Source organism: Dendrobates tinctorius, unplaced genomic scaffold (assembly GCF_039654945.1).
Source record: "Dendrobates tinctorius isolate UK_male_01 unplaced genomic scaffold, ASM3965494v1 ptg000028l, whole genome shotgun sequence".
Lineage (NCBI taxonomy): Eukaryota > Metazoa > Chordata > Amphibia > Anura > Dendrobatidae > Dendrobates > Dendrobates tinctorius.
The window spans coordinates 12,322,132-12,341,765 of record NW_027361696.1 but is presented as its reverse complement, the minus strand read 5'-3'; the positions used below and the strand labels follow the sequence as shown (position 1 = coordinate 12,341,765).

The following is a 19,634-nucleotide window of genomic DNA, read 5'->3' as shown; positions in this document are numbered from 1 at the left end:
TGGCCCCATATTTTCTGTCTGGTCTGACTCTCTGTTCCCACTTCCACTACAGGGTCTCCTGCCTAGATCACTCCAGACGTCGAACGGCTTCCTCATTCCTCAACAAGATCCTATGTTTCGTGCGAAGACAGTGTAGGTGCATGTCACTCAGGATAGCCACCCGCTACACCTAGACTTCCCTAGATGACAGTATCACTAACTGCTTAGACTCTGGCGCTCAGTTCACACTACACGCTTCCACAACCTTTCTAAAGGCCTCATGCACAGCCTCACTGCCACAAGCTTCCCGCACGTCCTCGGATACCTCTACTACGCACTGGAAGAGCGAAATCTCACCTTCTTGGACATAGTGTTCGACCTTCTTGTCCTGAGTCAGAGCAGTTTTTCAAGCTGTCGACCTCCCCTGTGAGGCCGTCTGCATGGCACTTCTCCTTCTGGATTTCTTCCTCCCTGGAGGCCACTTCTTTGGTCAGTCTCTCCAGCTTACTCTCCTTCATTGCGATCTGATCGAGAAAGGATGACAGTTCGTTCTGTAGAGCTCGGTTTTCCGGCCGTCCACGTATTTCTGGAGCTGGGCCTTAGCCTCCTGCTTAGCCCCCTGCTTGATCTTGAGCTCTCAGAGAACTTTATCCTGCTCTCCTCCCAGGCAGCAACGCTTGTCCTCTCTCCAGAGAAGCATGTGCTCTTCTCCTCCAAGTCAGCGGACAGTTCCCGGAGGGCTTGTTCACTTTGTGTCCTCATTTTTCTCATTGAACTTATTTTTGACTCCAAAGCCGCGATTTCCTCAGATTTCTGCTCTTTCAGATGCTTTAATTCGGCGTGTAAATCTGTCACTTTTTTCTTCTCACGAGACAACTCTTTGGCCAGGTCCTGGAACTCCTGCACTTTGTTGCAGCATGTCAATTCCAGCTGAGACACATGTTCTGCTTCTGGAGCACCCGGCCAGGGCTATCGGGGTACTCGGCACCGGGCCCGTTGATCTCAATGGGAGTTGTCACGGAAGCTGTGACACGGTCCGTGGTCCTGGGGCTCCATGGCAAAAGGGGGTGAAAGAACAATGAAATAGAATTGATGAATAGTTTGTGACGCCACCTGTGGTGTTCGGCAAGTAAGATGTTAAGCCGACGCTGCGTGCAGATCCTCTGGGGTTGATGGTGTGTTGCAGCCAAGATGGTGAAGCTTCCCACAGGTGAAGCTGTAGCCCCAGGGCAGCGTAGATGTAGGAGTAGAGGAGAGGCACAAGCGGTGTAGTGGCTGACACCCAGATGTAGCAGTGCTGGGTGTGTTGGCGCAAGAATCATTGGAGGACACCAGGGCTTGTAGTTCCAAAGCTTTACTCACAGTCTGTAGTACACACAGGTGCCTGCCTCTGTACTGTGTCCTCCGGGACAGAGGCTCAATCAACCTCTAGGTCAGATGGAATGCTCCCTTCCAATGCTCCGCCAACATGTACCTTTCTGAACGTCTCCTCTTATAGCGCCTGTAAGTGTGAAGTACTCCCAGTACTGAGTTACACTGGAGTGCCTCCTGACAGATGTTCCCAAGAACTCTACTTGTATGGCAGACAGCTGTAGCCTGCTTCGGGGACTCCTTACTCCTGAGTCCCGGCTCACTATCCAAGTTGCTGTTGTGCCCCCCAAGTCTTAGATGGGAGTAGTGCATTTACAGCCCACTACTCCACCGGTGTCTGCTGCAGGACCATTAGCATCCATACAACCTCGGGGGCCGGGCCTCGGCCTTGCGCTTAGAACTTCTAGGCGGGTTCTCTCCTAACCCACGTCCTCTGCTCCCTTTTACTCCTTCGTTCCGTACTAATCTCTCCTTCTCCTGGAAGATCAGGTTTCAGTTCAATGTTTTTCTCATTCTTTCCTTTCCCGTGCCAGCAGACCCAGGTCACTGAGGTCTGCTGCAGCACCTCCTTCCTCCATCCCTCTCCCAGGGATCTTCTTTCCTCACTCCTCTCTGAGTGACTCTCCGACTGACTGACCAATGGCTCTGTAATCCTAACCCTTCCCGCTCTTTTATATATTCTAACTCCACCCGCCTCCCAGCACGTTTCGTGTTCCAAGCAGGGAGCCGCCAAAGGTGCTCTGCTACACTCCAAGCAGGGAGCCGCAATGCGGCTTTGCTGAACTACTGTGTTGTGTGGGATGCGAGTGTTGGAGCGTGGTCAGGAGTCTCCAACTCCCCTGGATGGTGGGGTACCACACCTCAGGAGGAGGTGCAGTATCTCTGTGGCGACTGAGCCTCAGGGGCGCCACATACCCCCCCGTTAAACACAGCACATCTGCGGGCTACAAGTTAAGCAGAGTTAACAATACAGGAGCATACAAAATTTTGTAATGCTGGATAAACAAGTCTTATACTAAACTTCCTAATATAGGAGGCACGGTTTCTTGAACGTTACAAACAAATTAACTGTCTAAATTTTAAATTATGCTACCTAATTTATAGTGCTATATAAGCAAACTCAATATCAATTCACATTTGCTAGCAACACATCTCCTTTCCACTATCTTTCACATTTTCCTCTTTCTACTGTCTCTTCTAGACGTAGGATGACAACCGTGGATACCTGGTTCATCACCTGTACTTTTTGATTCTATATTCACATCCTCAACATCTTTATTGAAAGTTCTGTAAACATTCACTATGTCTTTTTCTCAAGATACTTCCATAAAATCTGTCATCAGGATTTTCTTCATATACTAATACTTTCTAGTTTCTATTCAGGAAATAACATTAAGCATTATCAATAAGTGCAAAAATAGACGCTGGTCCGGCCATCGTGTCTGGAAATGTCCCTATAACGAGGTAGGTCTTCTTTTACGAAGAGAGTCCTATGTAAAACCAAGAGAGAGGGAGCCGCAATGTGGCTTTGCTGAACTACTGTGTTGTGTGGGATGCGAGTGTTGGAGCATGGTCAGGAGCCTCCAACTCACCTGGATGGTGGGGTACCACACCTCAGGAGGAGGTGCAGTACCTCTGTGGCGACTGAGCCTCAGGGGCGCCACACTTCCTCCTGCTGAGCAGAGCACAGCTTCTCCTCGGTGGAGCGCATGGTATGCAGCAGCTTCTGCTCCTGTGCTTCCTCCTCTCTGAGCTGAGCCTTGGCTGCCGAGAGCTCGGGCTAGAGGTGACGCACCTGATCCAGCTCTGCGGAGTTGGCGGTTTCCATACTCGACACCTTTAACCTCACGTTCGGCAGCTGTTGACAGACCTTGTCGTGCTCTGCTATTTCCACATGCATATTTCCTTTGTCAGTTTGTCGATTTGATCCTCTCAATGTCGGGTGATAGTGGTCGAATCGGACAGCTTCTCCTGCATGCTCTCCATTTTTCTTGGAGTTGTCCTCTAACTGACATTTTAGCTATTGGATCTCTACCAACACCCTGGGTCAGCTTTATGTTCCCCACGCCATCGACTACCTCAGTGCTGGGGTTTTTCAGTGGTAAAGTGACCTCCTTATCAAGGACATTAACCTTGTTTGCTCCTGACCCTGTCTCTTCTTCACCCCTCTTCTCAGAGGGTGTAGACTGTCCTGCCTTTCTGCTGCCGCCGTGTCGCCGGCGATGAAGAAATAGCCATTTGTACCCGGGTCCACCTTAAAGCACTCTTTTCCGCTTGCGTCACAGTCTGAACAGGAGTCAGCACTACTCACCCTGCCACCCTGGAAACAACAAGTCCCCATTTAGACAGGTGCCGGATCCCTTTCCTGGAGCTACCCTGTTTTCAACGGTCACACTGTTGGTCACCTCTGCTAAGTCCCAGAGTTGGTCAGAACCACACTTTTTCCCAGTCACCCCCAACTCTGGGACACTGACCTTAGGTGGTGCTACCTCTTCCTCTTTATTCATCACACCATCTAGAACCCCTACAGCCTGCTGCGGTGGGGCTCCCATAGGGTCATTCCAGCACCCTGCTGAGCAATCAGACACTCCCCTTTCCTCCCACAAGTCCCAAAACCAGTCAAATTCTGGCCTATTACAACAGGGTATGGCAAGTCTGGGACTACAGGGATGTCATGGCTGGAAATTATAGTGGGTGTCTCAATGATTACCCTGGACACCGGATAATCTTTAGCGACCCCATGGATTCTGTGGGCTTCCATCTTCCTTCCGGGAATCAGATAGACAGGGAGTGTGGTGCTTTCCAGGGTCACCAAGCTCCCTGAGTGCAGAAGTTCAGTCATGCTCTCTCCATTGACTTCTACAGAGCACCTCTGTGACTTCTTGTCAGATGTACAGTTGACACATGATACCAGACACGCACTGTTTGAACACAGTTCTCGGCAACAGTCATTCGCCGCCGCCCCTTTTTGGACCTCCACCCGTTTGGGTCACTGCCCCTTTTTGGGACCACCTCTTTCTGGGCAATCATGCCTGTTTGGGTTACCACCCCCTTTTGGGACTCCACCCTTTTTTGGGCAACCATCCCTGTTTGAGTCACCGCTCCCTTTCGAGCAACCATCCCTCCTTGGAGTGCACGCCAAGAACTTCCCATGCCCTCTCAGACCCCTCACCGCCTGTGTACGGCAGTCTATCTGTCCCAACAGTTAATTCACAGCAAGGCTCCGCACTGCTCTGCAAGGCTCTGTCCAACTCCGTAAGACTCTGCACGGCTCTGCACAGCGAGGCTTTGCACATCAAGGCTCTGCACTGCTCTGCCAGGCTCTGTCCAGCTCTGTAGGGCTCTGCACTTTTGTGCACATCGAGGCCCTACACCTCTCTGCCAGACTCTGCGTGGCTCCACAAGGCTCTGCACCTCTCTGCACGACCCTGCACAGCTCTACACCTCTCTGCATGGCTCCACATCTCTCTGCACGGCTCCACACTGCAGACTTCATGGACCCGCCGATCCACATCAAAACGCCCAGAATTTGTGGACCTGCAGATCCACAGCAAGCCGCCCGCAGTTCGTGGACCCGCCAATCCACAGCAAGCTGCCCACTGCAATCTTTCCAGGTACCTCCTGAACCGATGCCCGCATTCTCCACCAAATGTAGGGAATAGTACTCATTCAGGTGTGCTAGAAAAAAACAGGAGGCGTGCTTCTTTAAAAAAAAATTCTGTGCAGGTTTATTTACTCCATAAACCCAGCAGTAACAACAAAAGGTTCACAGCCTTTAGAGCAGGCAAAACAACACAAATGTCATTAGCCAGATTCTGCTCCCTCAGGCCTGTGGGCACACAGGCTGGGCAATGTCTAGCACGCAGGCTCGGTCTGGAGCCTCACACACAGGAAGGCTTCTCCCTCTCTGCACACAGACAATGGGTCTCCACACCTTCAGCCACATACCATGTGCCAAACAGCCTCCATTATGTAGGCTGTAACCACACTCACATGTGAGGAATATGGGTAGTCAGACCCACCTATCTCTCATAGCTACCCGCAACCCAGACCCAGGTGCAGTAAACAACATCCTAGTGCTTACGTGCACTAAAGAAAAACTCTGGGTTACACCACAGGGAGCAGCCATCCCTGTGACACATACCTCCCATTGATTACACGGCCATTAGCCTCCTTACAACAGTCACCACTAAAGGGGGCTCCTCACTTACCATGTATCTCTGTATACAGGGAGTTACCTATAGTGGTGGCTACAGACAGGATCTTATTATGTGCTTCTGTATACAGGGAGCCCCCCCTAGTGGTGGCTGCAGACAGGATCTCGTCATGTATCTCTGTATACAAGGAGCTCCTCCTAGTGGTGGCTGCAAACAGGATATTATCATGTATCTCTGTATACAGGGAGCTCCCCTAGTGGTGGCTATAGAGAGGATCTTATCATGTATCTCTGTATACAGGGAGCTTCCTCTAGTGGTGGTTGCAGACAGAATCTTATCATATATCTCTATACAGGGTTCTCCACCTAGTGGTGGCTGCAGACAGAATCTTACCATGTATCTCTGTATACAGGGAGCTCACCCTATTGGTGACTGCAGACAGGATCTTATCATGTATCTCTGTATACAGGGAACTCCCCCTAGTGGTGGCTGCAGACGGGATCTTATTGGGTATGTCTGTATACAGGGAGGTCTCCCTATTGGTGAATGCAGACAGGCTCTTATCAGGTATTTGTGTATACAGGGAACTCCCTCTAGTGGTGGCTGCAGACAGGATCTTATCACGTATCCCTGTATATAGGGAGCTTCCCCTATTGGTGACTGCAGACAGGATCTTATCATGTTTCTCTGTATACAGGGAACTCCCCCTAGTGGTGGTTGCAGACGGGATCTTATCGGGTATATCTGTATACAGGGAGGTCTCCCTATTGGTGAATGCAGACAGGCTCTTATCAGGTATTTGTGTATACAGGGAGTTCCCCTAGTGGTTGCTGCAGACAGGATGTTATCATGTATCTCTGTATTCAGGGAGCTCCCCCTATTGGTGAATGCAGACAGGAGCTTATCATGTATCTCTGTATACAGGGAGCTCCCCCTATTGGTGAATGCAGACAGGATCTTATCATGTATCTCTGTATACAGGGAGCTCCCCCTAGTGGTGACTGCAGACAGAATCATATCAGGTATGTCTGTATGCATGGAGCTCCCGCTAGTGGTGACTGCAGACAGGATCTTATCATGTATCTCTGTGTACAGGGAGCTCCCCCTAGTGGTGGCTGCAAGCAGGATCTTATCATATATCTCTGTAAACAGGGAGCTCCCCCTAGTGGTGGCTGCAGACAGGATCTTATCATGTATCTGGGGATATGTCAAAAGTAAAAGAAAAGTTAAAGATGCTATAGGATTTTTACAGGATGAAAATGATGAAATGGTAAGACAGGATGTTGAGAAGGCCGAACTTTTAAATTCCTATTTTGCATCTGTTTTCTCTCAGAAAGGAAATGTAACATCTGCTGTTCTTCACTGTCCTATTAAGGGAATAGAAGAATCCAGGATATCTATAAACAGAAAGATAGTGAGGAAACACTTAGCTAACCTAAATGAATTCAAGTCTCCAGGTCCAGATGAATTACACCCCAGAGTACTGAAGATAGCAGAAGAAATTTTTGAACCGCTCTCCATAATCTTTGAAAATTCTTGGAGAACAGGAGAGGTCCCAGAAGACTGGAGAAGAGCAAATGTTGTTCCTATCTTCAAAAAGGGGAAGAAGGTGGACCCAGGCAACTATAACCCGGTGAGTCTGACTTCTATACCAGGAAAGATCTTTGAACAAATTATTAAACAACATATATGTCACTACCTGGATAAGAATGAAGTAATTAGTCAGCATGGGTTTGTAACTAGTAAGTCATGTCAGACTAAGTTAATTTCCTTCTATGACGGAATCACTGATTGGGTGGATCAGGGAAATGCTGTAGATATAGTATATCTTGACTTCAGCAAAGCATTTGACAAAGTATCTCACACAATCCTTGTTGAAAAAATGACTAGGTATGGAATGGACAAGGCAACTGTTGGTGGATTCATAACTGGCTTAGTGATCGGACCCAAAGAGTGGTCGTAAATGGCTGCACATCCAGTTGGAAGAATGTCTCAAGTGGGGTACCACAGGGCTCTGTCCTGGGCCCTGTATTGTTCAACATCTTTATCAATGATTTAGATGAAGGAATTGAGGATAAACTGATTAAATTTGCTGATGACACAAAGCTAGGAGGGGTAGCTAATACTAGAGAAGAGAGAGAGGATTCAAAAATATAAAAATAATCTGGAGCAGTGGGCAGCAACTAACAGAATGGTTTTTAACAGGGAAAAATGCAAAGTACTATATAAAAATGAAAAAAGCATATACAGAATGGGAAGAATAGGGCTAAGCAACAGCACATGTGAAAAAGACTTGGGTATACTAATAGATCACAGACTGAATATGAGTCAACAGTGTGATGCAGCAGCAAAAAAGGCAAATGCAATTCTAGGATGTAATAACAGAAGCATACAGTCTAGATCATGTGAAGTCATTATTGCCCTCTACTCCTCTTTGGTCAGACCTCATCTTGAATACTGTGTCCAGTTTTGGGCACCACATTTTAAAAAAGACATCAGCAAACTGGAGCAAGTTCAGAAAAGAGCGACCAGAATGGTGACCGGTCTGCAAACCCTGTCTTATGAGGAAAGGTTGCATGATTTGGGAATGTTTAGTTTGCAAAAGAGAAGACTGAGAGGAGACTTAATAGCTGTCTACAAATATCTCAAGGGCTGTCACATTGTAGAAGGATCATCTTTATTCTCATTTGCACAAGGAAAGACTAGAAGCAATGGGATGAAACTGAATGGGAGGAGACACAGATTAGATATTAGAAAAAACTTTTTGACAGTTAGAGTGATCAATGAGTGGAACAGGCTGCCACGAGAAGTGGTGAGTTCACCTTCAATGGAAGTCTTCAAACAGAGACTGGACAGACATCTGTCTGGGATGACTTAGCAAATCCTGCTTTGAGCAGGGGTTGGAACAGATGGCCCAGGAGGTCCCTTCCAACTCTACGATTCTATGATTCTATCTTTGTATTCAGGGAGCTTCCCCTTGTGGTGGCTGAAGACAGGATCTTATCATGTATCTCTGTATTCAGGGAGCTTCCCCTAGTGGTAGCTGCAAGCAGGATCCTATTATGTATCTCTGTATACTGGGAGCTTCCCCTAGTGGTGGCTGCAAGCAGGATCTTATGATGTATCTCTGTATACAGGGAGCTCCCTCTAGTGGTGGCTGCAGACAGAATCTTATCATGTATCTCTGTAAACAGGGAGCTCCCCCTAGTGGTGGCTGCAGACAGGATCTTATCATGTATCTCTGTATACTGGGAGCTTCCCCTAGTGGTGGCTGCAGACAGGATCTTATGTTGTATCTCTGTAAACAGGGAGCTCTCCCTAGTGGTGGCTGCAGAGAGGATCTTATCATGTACATGTATCTCTGTATACTGGGAGCTTCCCCTATTGGTTGCTGTAGATATACTTATTATTACTATGTACAGTGAAGGAAATAATTGTCAGTGGGCAAACTCATAAAATCAGCAAGGGATCAAATACTTATTTCCTTCACTGTATATAAAAATGATTGATGCCAGGTTTTGAAGTTGTAGCTAATAAAGATATTTGTGAATTTTTCTTTTTACACCTTTGTACTACTAGAAAATCCAATGTGTGTAAAAGTATGTAGTTTTCTGAAATGAGATTTGTAAAGTTAATGGCAACAAATGTAAAATAAAACCCTAAAGAAGATAAGAATCAGGACACAGTCCAGAGGATTGTTTTATTGCTGGTGGCAGGTCTAGTGTGGAGGTTGTGGCGCAATGTCCGAGTCCTGCTACTTTTCTCTGGATTTGTCACATTGTATCAGACATTTCTCTTGTGTGCTGGTACTTTGCTACAATTTATCATTCTTGCAGACATGCGACTGTCTCTTAAACATCCTGTTTTAGTGATTGCCTGGTTACCACAGTGTGGGCGTGGCCTCATGGCAACTGCTTTTTCCAGGGTTTGGGTCTCCGTAGTCCTTTGCGCCCTTCGCAGTGCTCCCGGTTGGGCCCGATGCAGGCTGCATAGCCCATGGCGTATGGGATGTAGCTCTGCTCCACCACGCCATGCAGCAGATGAGCCATTGGACCTTTGGCAAAGATGGCGACGTCCTCTCCACCGTGCGTCTCAACTTTGAGGGGCACCGCTGCCTGAGCGAGATACTCAGCGTTCTCTGTGGATAATGAGTTCATTACTACACTGAGGAGCCCCTTGAGGAGTTGATTCCGGGGCCCCGTGACAGAGCGGAACTCACCAGTGTCCAGGCCGGTGATGTTTTGCCGTTTCCCTCTGTCCATCCTGAAGCCGGGGCCGTTCCCATAGAGAATGGAGGTGTATGGCATCCCGTCCACGTCACTCGGCCCCAGAGCCAGGCCTGCAGGGAGAAGGGGGCACGTGACAGAACGGAACCATAGCCCCCATCTGCCCAGAGGGTATCTGCTGCAGGACCCCCATAGTGCACAACTTGCTCCTCCAGGTCTCGTGTAGAGTCCAGCTCTCTCCAACAAGACCCTCATAGCGCCCAGCCCCCTCATACAACACTGCCTCCTCCTCCAGGACCTTTGCAGAGCCCAGTCCCCTCCACAAGGACCCTCGTAGAGCACAGCCCTCTCCTCTAGGACTCCCATAGTGCACAGCCACCTCCTCCACGACCCTAGTAGAGCCAAGTCTCCTCCTCCAGGACCCTCGAAGAGACCAGCCCTCTCAACCAGGACACTCAGAGCCCAGCCTTTTCCTCCAGGACCCCCATACAGCACAGCCTCATCCTCCAGGAGCCCAATACAGCACAGGCTCCTCCTCTAGTACCCCCTAGTGCACAGCCTCCTGCTACAGAACCTCATAGTGCACAGCCTTCTCAAGGACCCCCATAGAGCCCAGCTCTCTTCAAAAGGTCCCTCATAGCACCCAGCCCCCTCCTAAAGGACCCCCATACAACAAAGCTTCCTCCTCCAGGATCTTTGTAGAGCCCAGCCTCCTCCACCAGGACCCTCATAGAGCACAGCCCCCTCCTCTAGGACTCCCATAGTGCAGAGCCACCTCCTCCATGACCATAGTAGAGCCCAGTCTCCTTCTCCAGGACCCTCGTGGAGCCCAGCCCTCTCCACCAGGACACTCAGAGCCCAGCCTTTTCTTGTAGGACCCCATACAGCATAGCCTCATCCTCCAGGAGCTGATACAGCACAACCTCCTGCTCCAGGACCCCCATAGTACACAGCCTCCTGCTACAGAACCCCCATAGTGCACAACCTTCTCCTCAAGGACCCCCGTAGAGCCCAGCTCTCTCCACCAGGACCCTCATAGCGCCCAGCCCCCTCCTAAATGACCCCCATACAACACAGCTTCCTCCTCCAGGATCTTTGTAGCGCCTAGCCCCCTCCACTAGGACCCTCATAGAGCACAGCTACCACCTCTAGGACCCCCATAGTGCACATCCTCCTCCTCCAGTATGCCATACAGAACAACCTCCTCCTCCAGTACCCCTGTAGATCTCAGTCCCCCTCATCATCTATTGTGCACATGTCCTCCCACAATCCAGAATCCTTTTGTATAATTCTATTCATACTGAGCTCCCTGGAGACATGGCAGTCAGGGTGCGGGTCTTACCTAGTATTGGGTTTCCTCTTGGCGGGTAGCCCCCAAGGGTGAAGACATGGGAGTGGTCCGCAGTCACCAGGGTCAGGGTGTCTTCCTCCGTGGTCAGCGTACCCGCCAGCCCTACTGCTAGGTCCAACTCCACCGCTTCGTGTAGGGCGAGACTCGCCTGTCCAGTATGGTGACCGTGGTCGATGCGTCCTCCTTTTGTCCAGATGGTAAGAATGTCACTAATGCTGATCACAGAATGGTGCAGATATACTGTAAACTACATGGATGTCCACCACAAAGAAGACGATGACGCCTCACCTTCCACCAGCAGGAAGAAGCCTCTCTGGTTCTTCTGTAGGATCCGGATGGCGACATCGACCATCTCAGTGAGAGTGGGGGCAGAAGATGCGTTCTTCACCAGCTCATATGGCAGATCGACCGGCGCAAAGAGACCTGGAAATGGAGGGAGAGCTGGCAGCGAGGGGCGAGAAGATGGTGACGGGTAAGAAGGAGGCAAGAGAGCAGTGAGAAGGAGACAAGAGGAAGGAGAGTAGGATGTCAGAAAAAAGCGAGAGGGCGGCAAGAAGTAGTTGAGAGAGAGCAAAGAGAAAGGCGAGAGGAGAGAAGGAAGCGAGACGGAGGCGAGAAGGAAATGAGAGGTAGGCGAGGAAGCAGCAAGAGGGCAGGAAGAGGAAGATGAGAGGGAGTAAGGAAAGATGAGAGGAAGGCGAGAAGGAGATGAGAGAGAAGCAAGAGAGAAGCGAGAAGGAGACAAGAAGGAAGCAAGAGGGCGGCGAGAAGGAGACGAGAGGGCAGAAAGAGAAAGGCTAGACGGAGGCGAAAAGAATGTGAGAAGGAAGCAAGAGGGCAGCGAGAAGGAGACGAGAGGGTGGCAAGGTTGGCAGAAAGAGAAAAGGGGAGAGGGAGGCTAGAAAGAGGTGAGAAGAAGGCAAGAGGGAGGCGAGAAGAAGGCAAGAGGGCGGCGAGAAGAAGGCAAGAAGGAGAGGGAGGACAGAAGGAGGTGAGAGGTCAGAAAGAAGAAGGCGAGAAAGAGGCGAAAGGGAGATGAAAAGTAGGTGAGAGGGAAGCGAGAAAGAGTTGAGAAGGAGGCAAGAAGGATATCAGAGAAAGCCAAGAGGTAGGCGAAAAGGAGGTAAGTAGTATTCAAAAAGGAACAGAGAAGGTGGCGAGAAGGAGGCGAGTGGGTGGAAAGTGGGCGGCAAGAAATAGGTGAGAGGTAGAAAAAAGGAAGGCGAGGGGCGAGAAGGAAGCAAGAGGTCGGCGAGAAAACGGAAAGAGGACGCCGAGAAGGAGCAAAAGGGCAGGAAGAGGAAGACGAGATGGAGGAAAGAAAGAGGAGAGCAAGCTGAGAAGAAGGTGAGAGGGAAGCAAGATAGAAATGAGAGGGTGACGAGAAATAGACGAGAAGGCGGCAAGATGGCAGAAAGACGAAGGTGAAATGGAGGCAAGAAAGAGGTGAGAGTGAAGCAAGAAGGAGACAAGAGAGCAGAAAGAGAAAGGCGAGATGGAGGCGAAAAGAATGCGAGAAGGAAGCAAGAGGGCAGTGAGAAGGAGACGAGAGGGCGGCAAGAGGGTAGAAAGAGAAAAGGGGAGAGGGAGGCTAGAAAGTGGTGAGAAGAAGGCAAGAGGGCGGCGAGAAGGCAAGAAGGAAGTGAGAGGGAGGACAGAAGGAGGTGAGAGGGCAGAAAGAAGAAGGCGAGGAGGCGGCGAAAGGGAGATGAAAAGTAGGCGAGAGGGAAGCGAGAAAGAGGTGAGAAGGAGGCAAGAAGGAGATCAGAGGAAGCCAAAAGGTAGGCGAGAAGGAGGCAAGTAGGATTCAAAAAGGAATAGAGAAGGCAGCGAGAAGGTGGCGAGTGGGTGGAAAGAGGGCGGCAAGAAATAGGCGAGTGGGAGAAAAAAGGAAGGTGAGAGGCGAGAAGGAAGCAAGAGGTCGGCGAGAAGGAGGAAAGAGGGCGGCGAGAAGGAGCAAAAGGGCAGGAAGAGGAAGACGAGATGGAGGAAAGAAAGAGGAGAGGAAGATGAGAAGAAGGTGAGAGGGAAGCAAGATAGAAGTGAGAGGGTGACAAGAAGGAGAGGAGACGGCGGCAAGATGGCAGAAAGACGAAGGTGAGATGGAGGCAGGAAAGGTGAGAAGGAGGTGAGAGGGAAGCGAGAAGGAGACGAGAGAGCGGAAAGAGGAAGGCGAGAAAGAGGAGAGAAAGAGGCAAGAAACAGGTGAGAAAGAGGTGAGAAAGAGGCAAGAGGAAGGTGAGAAGGAGATGAGAAGGAGTTGTGAGGGCGGTGAAAAGGAGACAAGAAGGCAGAAAGAGAGAGGCGAGAGGGAGATAAGAAAGAGGGGAGAAGGAATTGAGAAGGAGGCGAGAGGGCGACAAGAAAGAGGCAAAAGGGGGCGAGAAGGAGGTGAGAGAGGCTAGAGAGCAGAATGAGGGAGGCAAGAAAGAGGCAAGAGGGAGTCAAGAAATAGGTGAGAAAGAGGCAAGAGGAAGGTGAGGCGACGAGAAGGAGGGAGACAAGAGAGAGGTGAGAAGGAGATGAGAAGGCGGAAAGAGGGAGGCGAGAGGGAGATGAGAAAGAGGGAAGAAGGAGATGAGAGGGAGGTGAGAAGAAGGCAAGAAGGAAGCAAGAAGCATGCTAGAGGGCAGGGGAAAGGAGGCAAGAAGGAGGCAAGAAGGAAGCGAGAAGGAGGTGACAAGGCAGAAAGAAGGAGGCGAGAGGGCAGCAAGAAGGTGAGAAGGAGGCGAGAAGGAGGTGAAAGGGAGGCGCGAAGGAGGTAGGTGAGAAGGAGGCAAATAGTATGTGAAAAGGAAGCAAGAGGGCAATGAGAAGGAGGCGGGTGGGTGGAAAGAGGGAGGCGAGAAGTAGGTGAGAAGGAGGCGAGAGGGAAGTGAGGAGGAAAGAGGAAGGTGAGAAGGAGAAAAGAGGGAGGAGACAAGGAAGCGAGAGGGTGACGAGAAGGATGCGAGAAGGCGGTGAGGAGACAAGAGGGTGGAAAGAGGGAGGCAAGAAAGAGGCGAGAAGGAGGTGAGAGGGCGACGAGAAGGAGACAAGAGGGCGGCAAGAGGGCAGAAAGAGGAAGGTGAGATGTAGACAATAGGGAGGCAAGAAAGAGGTGAGAAGTAGGTAAGAGGGAAGTGATAAGGATGCGAGAGGGAGGCGAGAGAACCGTGAGAGGGGGGCGAAAGGGAGGTGAGAAAGAGGCAAGAGGAAGGTGAGAAAGCAGAAAGAGGGGAGTGAGAGGGAGATGAGAAAGAGGCGAGAGGGAGGTGAGAAGGATGTGAGAGAGAGGCGAGAGAGCAAAAAGAGGTGGCAAGAGGGACGTGAGAAAGAGGTGAGAGAAAGAAGAGAGGGAGGTCAGAGGGAGGCAAGTAGGATGCAAAAAGGAAGCGTGAGGTCAGGGAGAAGGAGGCGAGAGGAAGGCGAGAAGTAGGCAAGAGGGAGGTGTTGTGAGCTCTCTTGATCTGACTTTTGAGGCAAGGCTCCCTCTGGTGGATACTGCTGATAGTGGTGCTGGTCAACATGATGTTAACCCAACAGCTGAAGAAGATAATTGGAGGAGTAGTGGTAGTGACTGAGACTACATAAGCGAGCAGACTTCTCTCAGTGACTGCCGGTGATACTCCTTTCTTTGCTTACTGAGGTTTTCTGTCTGCTGCCTGATCCTGCATTTTTTCAGCTGTCATTTGCTAAACCCTTTGCATCTGTTTTTTCCTTGCTGTCAGGGGTCAGCTTGCTCCCCCTGTTGCTGCTGGCTCCTGCCCTGTATTTTTTTATCTTGTGTCTGTTTGCTCAGTCCCCTGCTGTATTAGCCTGTTGCTAGCCGCCAGTTCACACCTGAGTGCTGATATAGTGGGGGCGAGGTTGTTCAAACCTCAGTATTTTTGTACATCAGTCATGTTGGAATTATTAGGGTTTTTGCATGATTGCAGACAGTGCCTTTTCTGTCCTGTCCTACCTAGTCAGTGTGGGCCTCATCATTTGCTCAGTCTATTTTCTGTCTGTGTTTGTGCTTCATCTTGTTTCACCGACAATATATGTTTGGGAGCTGTCTATTCCTTTGGGGATCTGCTCCGGGGCAGTTTAGATTTCACCTTTCTGTCTTTAGGCTTAGTTAGTCCTCCGGCTGTGACGAGGCGTCTAGGGCAATGTAGGAACGCTCCACGGCTTCTGCTAGTTGTGTTGTTAAGATCAGGGGTCTGCAATCCGCTGAGCGACCAACCTCTCTGATGTTCTGGTGGCATAGCCTATTGCGATCTCCTCCTCGGTGACCCATTCATAACAGGGAGATAAGAAGTAAGAGGGAGGCAAGAGGGCAGAAAGAGTAAGGCAAGGTGAAAGGGAGGTGAGGAGGAGAAAGGGAGGCGAGAAGGAGGCAAGAGAGCGATGAGAAGGAGGCAAGAACTAGGCGAGAAGGAGAGGAGAGGGCGGAAAGAGGGAGTAGAGAGGGAGACGAGAAAGAGCAGAAGGAGGTGAGAGGACTGTGAGATGGAGGCGAGAGGAAGGCGCCAAGGATGTGAGAGGGAGGCGAGAAGGCAAGATGTAAGCGAGAGGGAGGAAAGAAGCACATTAGAGGGCAGGGGGAAAGAGGAGAGGGGAGCGAGAAGGAGGAAAGAAGGAAGTTAGAGGGAGGAGAGAAGGAGGTGAGAGGGAAGTAGAAGTAGGCAAGAGGGAGGAGAGGGAGGCGAGAGGGAGACGATAAGGCAAGAAGGAAGCGAGAGGGAGGCAGGAAGAAGACAAGAGGGAGGTGAGAGAGGCGAGAGGGAGGAAAGAAGGAGACTAAGGGAGGAGAGAAGGAGGTGAGAGGGAAGAGAGGGAGGAGAGAAGGAAGTGATAAGGAAGAGAGGGAGGCGAGAAGGAGGTGATAGGGAGGTGAGAAGTAGGAGAGAAGGAGGAGAGATGTAGGCGAGAAGGAAGAGAGAAGGATGCAAAAAGGAAGCGAGAGGGCGGAGAGAAAGAGGCGAGAGGAAGGAGAGAAGGATGCAAAAAGGAAGAGAGAGGGTGGTGAGAAAGAGGCAAGAGGGAGGTGAAAACTACGTGAGAAGGTGAGTAGAAGGTAAGAGGCAAGAAAGAGACGAGAAGGAGGCGAGAGAGCAAGAAGAGGAAGACGAGACAGAGGTAAGAGGGAGGAAAGAAAGAGGAGAGATAGCCGAGAAGGAGGTGAGAGAGAAGCAAGGCAGAAGCGAGAAGGAGACGAGAAGGAAGCAAGAAGGTGATGAGAAGGAAGCGAGAAGGAGACGAGAAGGAGGCAAGAAGGAAGCGAGAGGCAGGCGAGAAGGAGGTGAGAAGGAAGCGAGAAGGAGACGAGAAGGAAGCAAGAGGGCTACAAGAGGGAAGAAAGAGAAAGGCAAGAGGGGGCGAGAAGGAGGCAAGAAAGAGGCGAGAAGGAGTTGAGAGAGAGGTACGAGCAGAAAGAGGGAGGTGAGAGGGAGGCAAGAAACAGATGAGAAAGAGGTAAGAGGAAGAAGGTGAGAGGGTGGTGACAAGGAGACGAAAGAGCAGAAAAAAGGAGGTAAGAAGGAGGTGAGATAGAGGCGAGAAGGAGGTGAGAAGGCAAGAAGGAAGCAAGAGGGAGGTGAGAGGGCAGCGATAAGGAGGTAAGTAGGATACGAAAAGGAAGTGAGAGGGCAGCGAGAAGGCAGTGAGTGGGTGGAAAAAGGGAAGTGAGAAGTAGGCAGGAGGAAGGTGAGAAGTAGGCAAGAGGAAAGAGAGAAGGAAGAGAGAACTAGGCAAGAGGGAGGTGAGAAGGCAAGAAGAAAGCGAGAGGGAGGCAAGAAGGCAACGAGAGGGAGGTGAGAAGTAGGCGAGAGGGAGGCAAGAGGGAGGAGAGAAGGAGGCGAGAGGGAGGCGCAAAGGAGGTGAGAAGTAGGAGAGAGGGAGGTGAGAAGTAGGCGAGAGGGAGAAGGATGCGAAAAGGACACGAGAGGGTGGAGAGAAAGAGGCGAGAGGAAGGAGAGAAGGATGCAAAAAGGAAGCAAGAAGGCGGAAAGAAAGAGGCGAGAGGGAGGTGAGTAGGAGGTAAGAGGCGTGAGGGAGACGAGAAGGATATGAGAGGGCGGCGAGGAGACGAGAAGAGGAAGACGAGACAGAGGTGAGAGGGAGGAAAGAAAGAGGACAGGAAGTGGAGAAGAAGGTGAGAGAGAAGCAAGATAGAAGCCAGAAGGAGACGAGAAGAAAGTGAGGAGACGAGAATAAAGCGAGAAGGAGATGAGAAGGAAGGGAGAAAGAGACGAGAAGGAAGCGAGAAGGAGACTAGAATGAAGCGAGACGGAGGCGAGAAGGAAGCGAGAAGTAGGCGAGAAGGAAGCGAGATGGAGGCTACAAGGATGCGAGAAGGAAGCAAGAGGGCAGCGAGAAGGAGACGTGAGGGCAGCAAGAGCGAGGCAAGAGGTGAGAAGGATGCGAGAAGGAGCTGAGAGGGAGGCAAGAGGGAAGAGAGAAGGAGGCGAGAAGGAGGCAAGAGGGGGCAAGAGGGAGGCAAGAAAGAGGCAAGAAAGAGGCGAGAAGGAGACGAGAGAGGCGAAAGCAGAAAGAGAGGTGAGAAAGAGGCGAGAGGGAGGTAAGAAGGAGGTGAGAAAAAGGCAAGAGGAAGGCAAAAGGGCGGCGAGAGAGAGGCGAGAGGGACACGAGAGGAAGGAGAGAAGGATGCAAAAAGGAAGAGAGAAGGTGGAGAGAAAGAGGTGAGTAGGAGGTAATCAGCGAGAGGGAGATGAGAAGGAGGCAAGAGGGCGGCGGGGAGATAAGAAGAGGAAGACAAGACAGAGGTGAGAGGGAGGAAAGAAAGAAGCAAGATCAAAGCGAGAAGGAGATGAGAAGAATGCGAGGAGACAAGAAGAAAGCGAAAAGGAGACAAGAAGGAAGCGAGGAGATGAGAAGAAAGCGAGACAGAGGTGAGATGGAGGCTACAAGGATGTGAGACAGAGGCTATAAGGATGCGAGAAGGAAGCAAGAGGGCAGTGAGAAGGAGACATGAGGGGGCGAGACTGAGGCATGAGGGAGGCAAGAAAGAGGTGAGAAGGATGCGAGAAGGAGCTGAAAGGGATGAGAGAAGGAGGCGAGAGGGCGATGAGAAGGAGGCAAGAGGGGGCTAGAGGGAGGCAAGAAAGGCTAGAAGGAGGTGAGAAAAAGGCAAGAGGAAGGCGAAAGGGCGGCGAGAGGGAGACGAGAAACAGGCAAGACGGAAAGGAGAGGAAGGTGAGAGGGCAGCGAGAAGGAGGCGAGAGAGAAGGAGGGGAAAGGGAGGTAAGAGGGAGGTGAGAAGGAGGCAAGAGGGCAGAAAGAGGACGGCGAGAAGGAAGCGAGAGGGAGGTGATAAAGAGAAGAGAGGGAGGCAAAAAGGAAGTGACAGGGCAGCGAGAAGGATGCGAGTGGGTGGAAAGAGGGGGGCGAGAGAGAAGTGAGAAGTAGGTGAGAGGGAGGCAAGACGATGGAAAGAGGAAGGCGAGAAGGAGGCGAGTGGGAGGTGAGAAAGAGAAGAGAGGGAGGCGAGAAGGAAGCGAGGGTGCGACGAGAAGGATGAAAGAGGGCGGTGAGAAGGAGACAAGAGGGTGAAAAAGGGAGGTGAGAAAGAAGCAAGAGGGAGGTGAGAGGGCGAAGAGAAGGAAGCGAGAGGGCGGTGAGAAGGAAACAAAAGGGTGGAAAGAGGGAGGTGAGAAAGACGCGAGAGGGGACGAGAAAAAGGGGAAGAGGAGAGAAGGAAGCAAGATTGTGGCAAGAAGGAGACGAGAGGGCGGCAAGAGGGTAGAAAGAGGAAGGCAAGATGTAGACAAGAGGTAGGCAAGAAAGAAGTGAGAAGAAAGCAAGAGGGAAGTGACAAGGAGGCTAGAGGGGGCGAGAAATAGGAGAGAGGGAGGCGAGAGGAAGGTGAGGAAAAGTTGAGAAGGAGGCGAGAAAAAGGCGAGAGGGAGGCGTGCAGGAGGTGAGAGGGAGGCAAAAGGGAGGCAAGTAGGATGAAAAAGGAAGTTAGAGGTCAGGGAGAAGGAGGCGAGAGGGAGGTGAGTAGGAGGTGAGAGGGAGGCAAGAGGGAGGAAAGAGTAAGGCGAGAAGGAGATGAGAAGGAGGCAAGAAGGAGGAGAAAGGGAGGCGAGAAGGAGGCAAGAGGGAGGCGAGAAGGAAACGAGAGGGCAACAAGAAGGAGGCGAGAGATCGGCGACAAGGAGACGAGATGGCGGAAAGAGGGAGGCGAGAGGAAGACGAGAAAAAGGAGAAGGAGGCGAGAGGGAGGTGAGATGGAGGCAAGATGGCAGCGAGAGAGAGGTGAGAAGGCGGCAAGAAGGAGTTGAGAAGGAGGCAAGTAGGATGCAAAAACGAAGTGAGAGGATGGTGAGAAGGAGGCAAATGGGTGGAAAGAGAGAAGCGAGAAGTAGGTGAGGTGAGAAAGAGGTGAGAAGTAGGTGAGAGGGAGGCAAGAACGAGGCGAGAGGGGATGAGAAAGAGGGGAGAAGGAGACAAGAAGGAAACAAAAGGAAGTTGAGAAGTAGGTGAGAGGGTGGAGAGAAGGAAGAGTGGGGGTGACAGGGTGACGAGAAAGACACAATACGAGAGGTGACGAGAAGGAGGCGAGAG

General features: G+C 51.0%; 1 protein-coding gene across 7 annotated transcripts in view; it reads right to left on the bottom strand.

Annotated features, from left to right (window-relative positions):
• Positions 1-9,188: 9,188 nt before the first annotated feature.
• Positions 9,189-19,634, bottom strand: part of LOC141085092 (alkaline phosphatase, tissue-nonspecific isozyme-like) — a 59,936-nt gene continuing 49,490 nt past the window's right edge. For 4 of the 7 annotated variants that reach the window (XM_073570161.1, XM_073570156.1, XM_073570158.1 and 1 more), the window contains one exon: positions 15,907-18,890. In XM_073570161.1, the coding sequence (XP_073426262.1) occupies positions 18,157-18,890 (734 nt within the window). In that variant the 3' untranslated portion in view covers positions 15,907-18,156. Of the gene's footprint in view, positions 9,646-9,726; positions 9,847-11,075; positions 11,268-11,372; positions 11,526-15,906; positions 18,891-19,634 lie in introns of those variants that run through there. The other 3 variants (XM_073570159.1, XM_073570162.1, XM_073570157.1) reach the window with 2 other exon arrangements.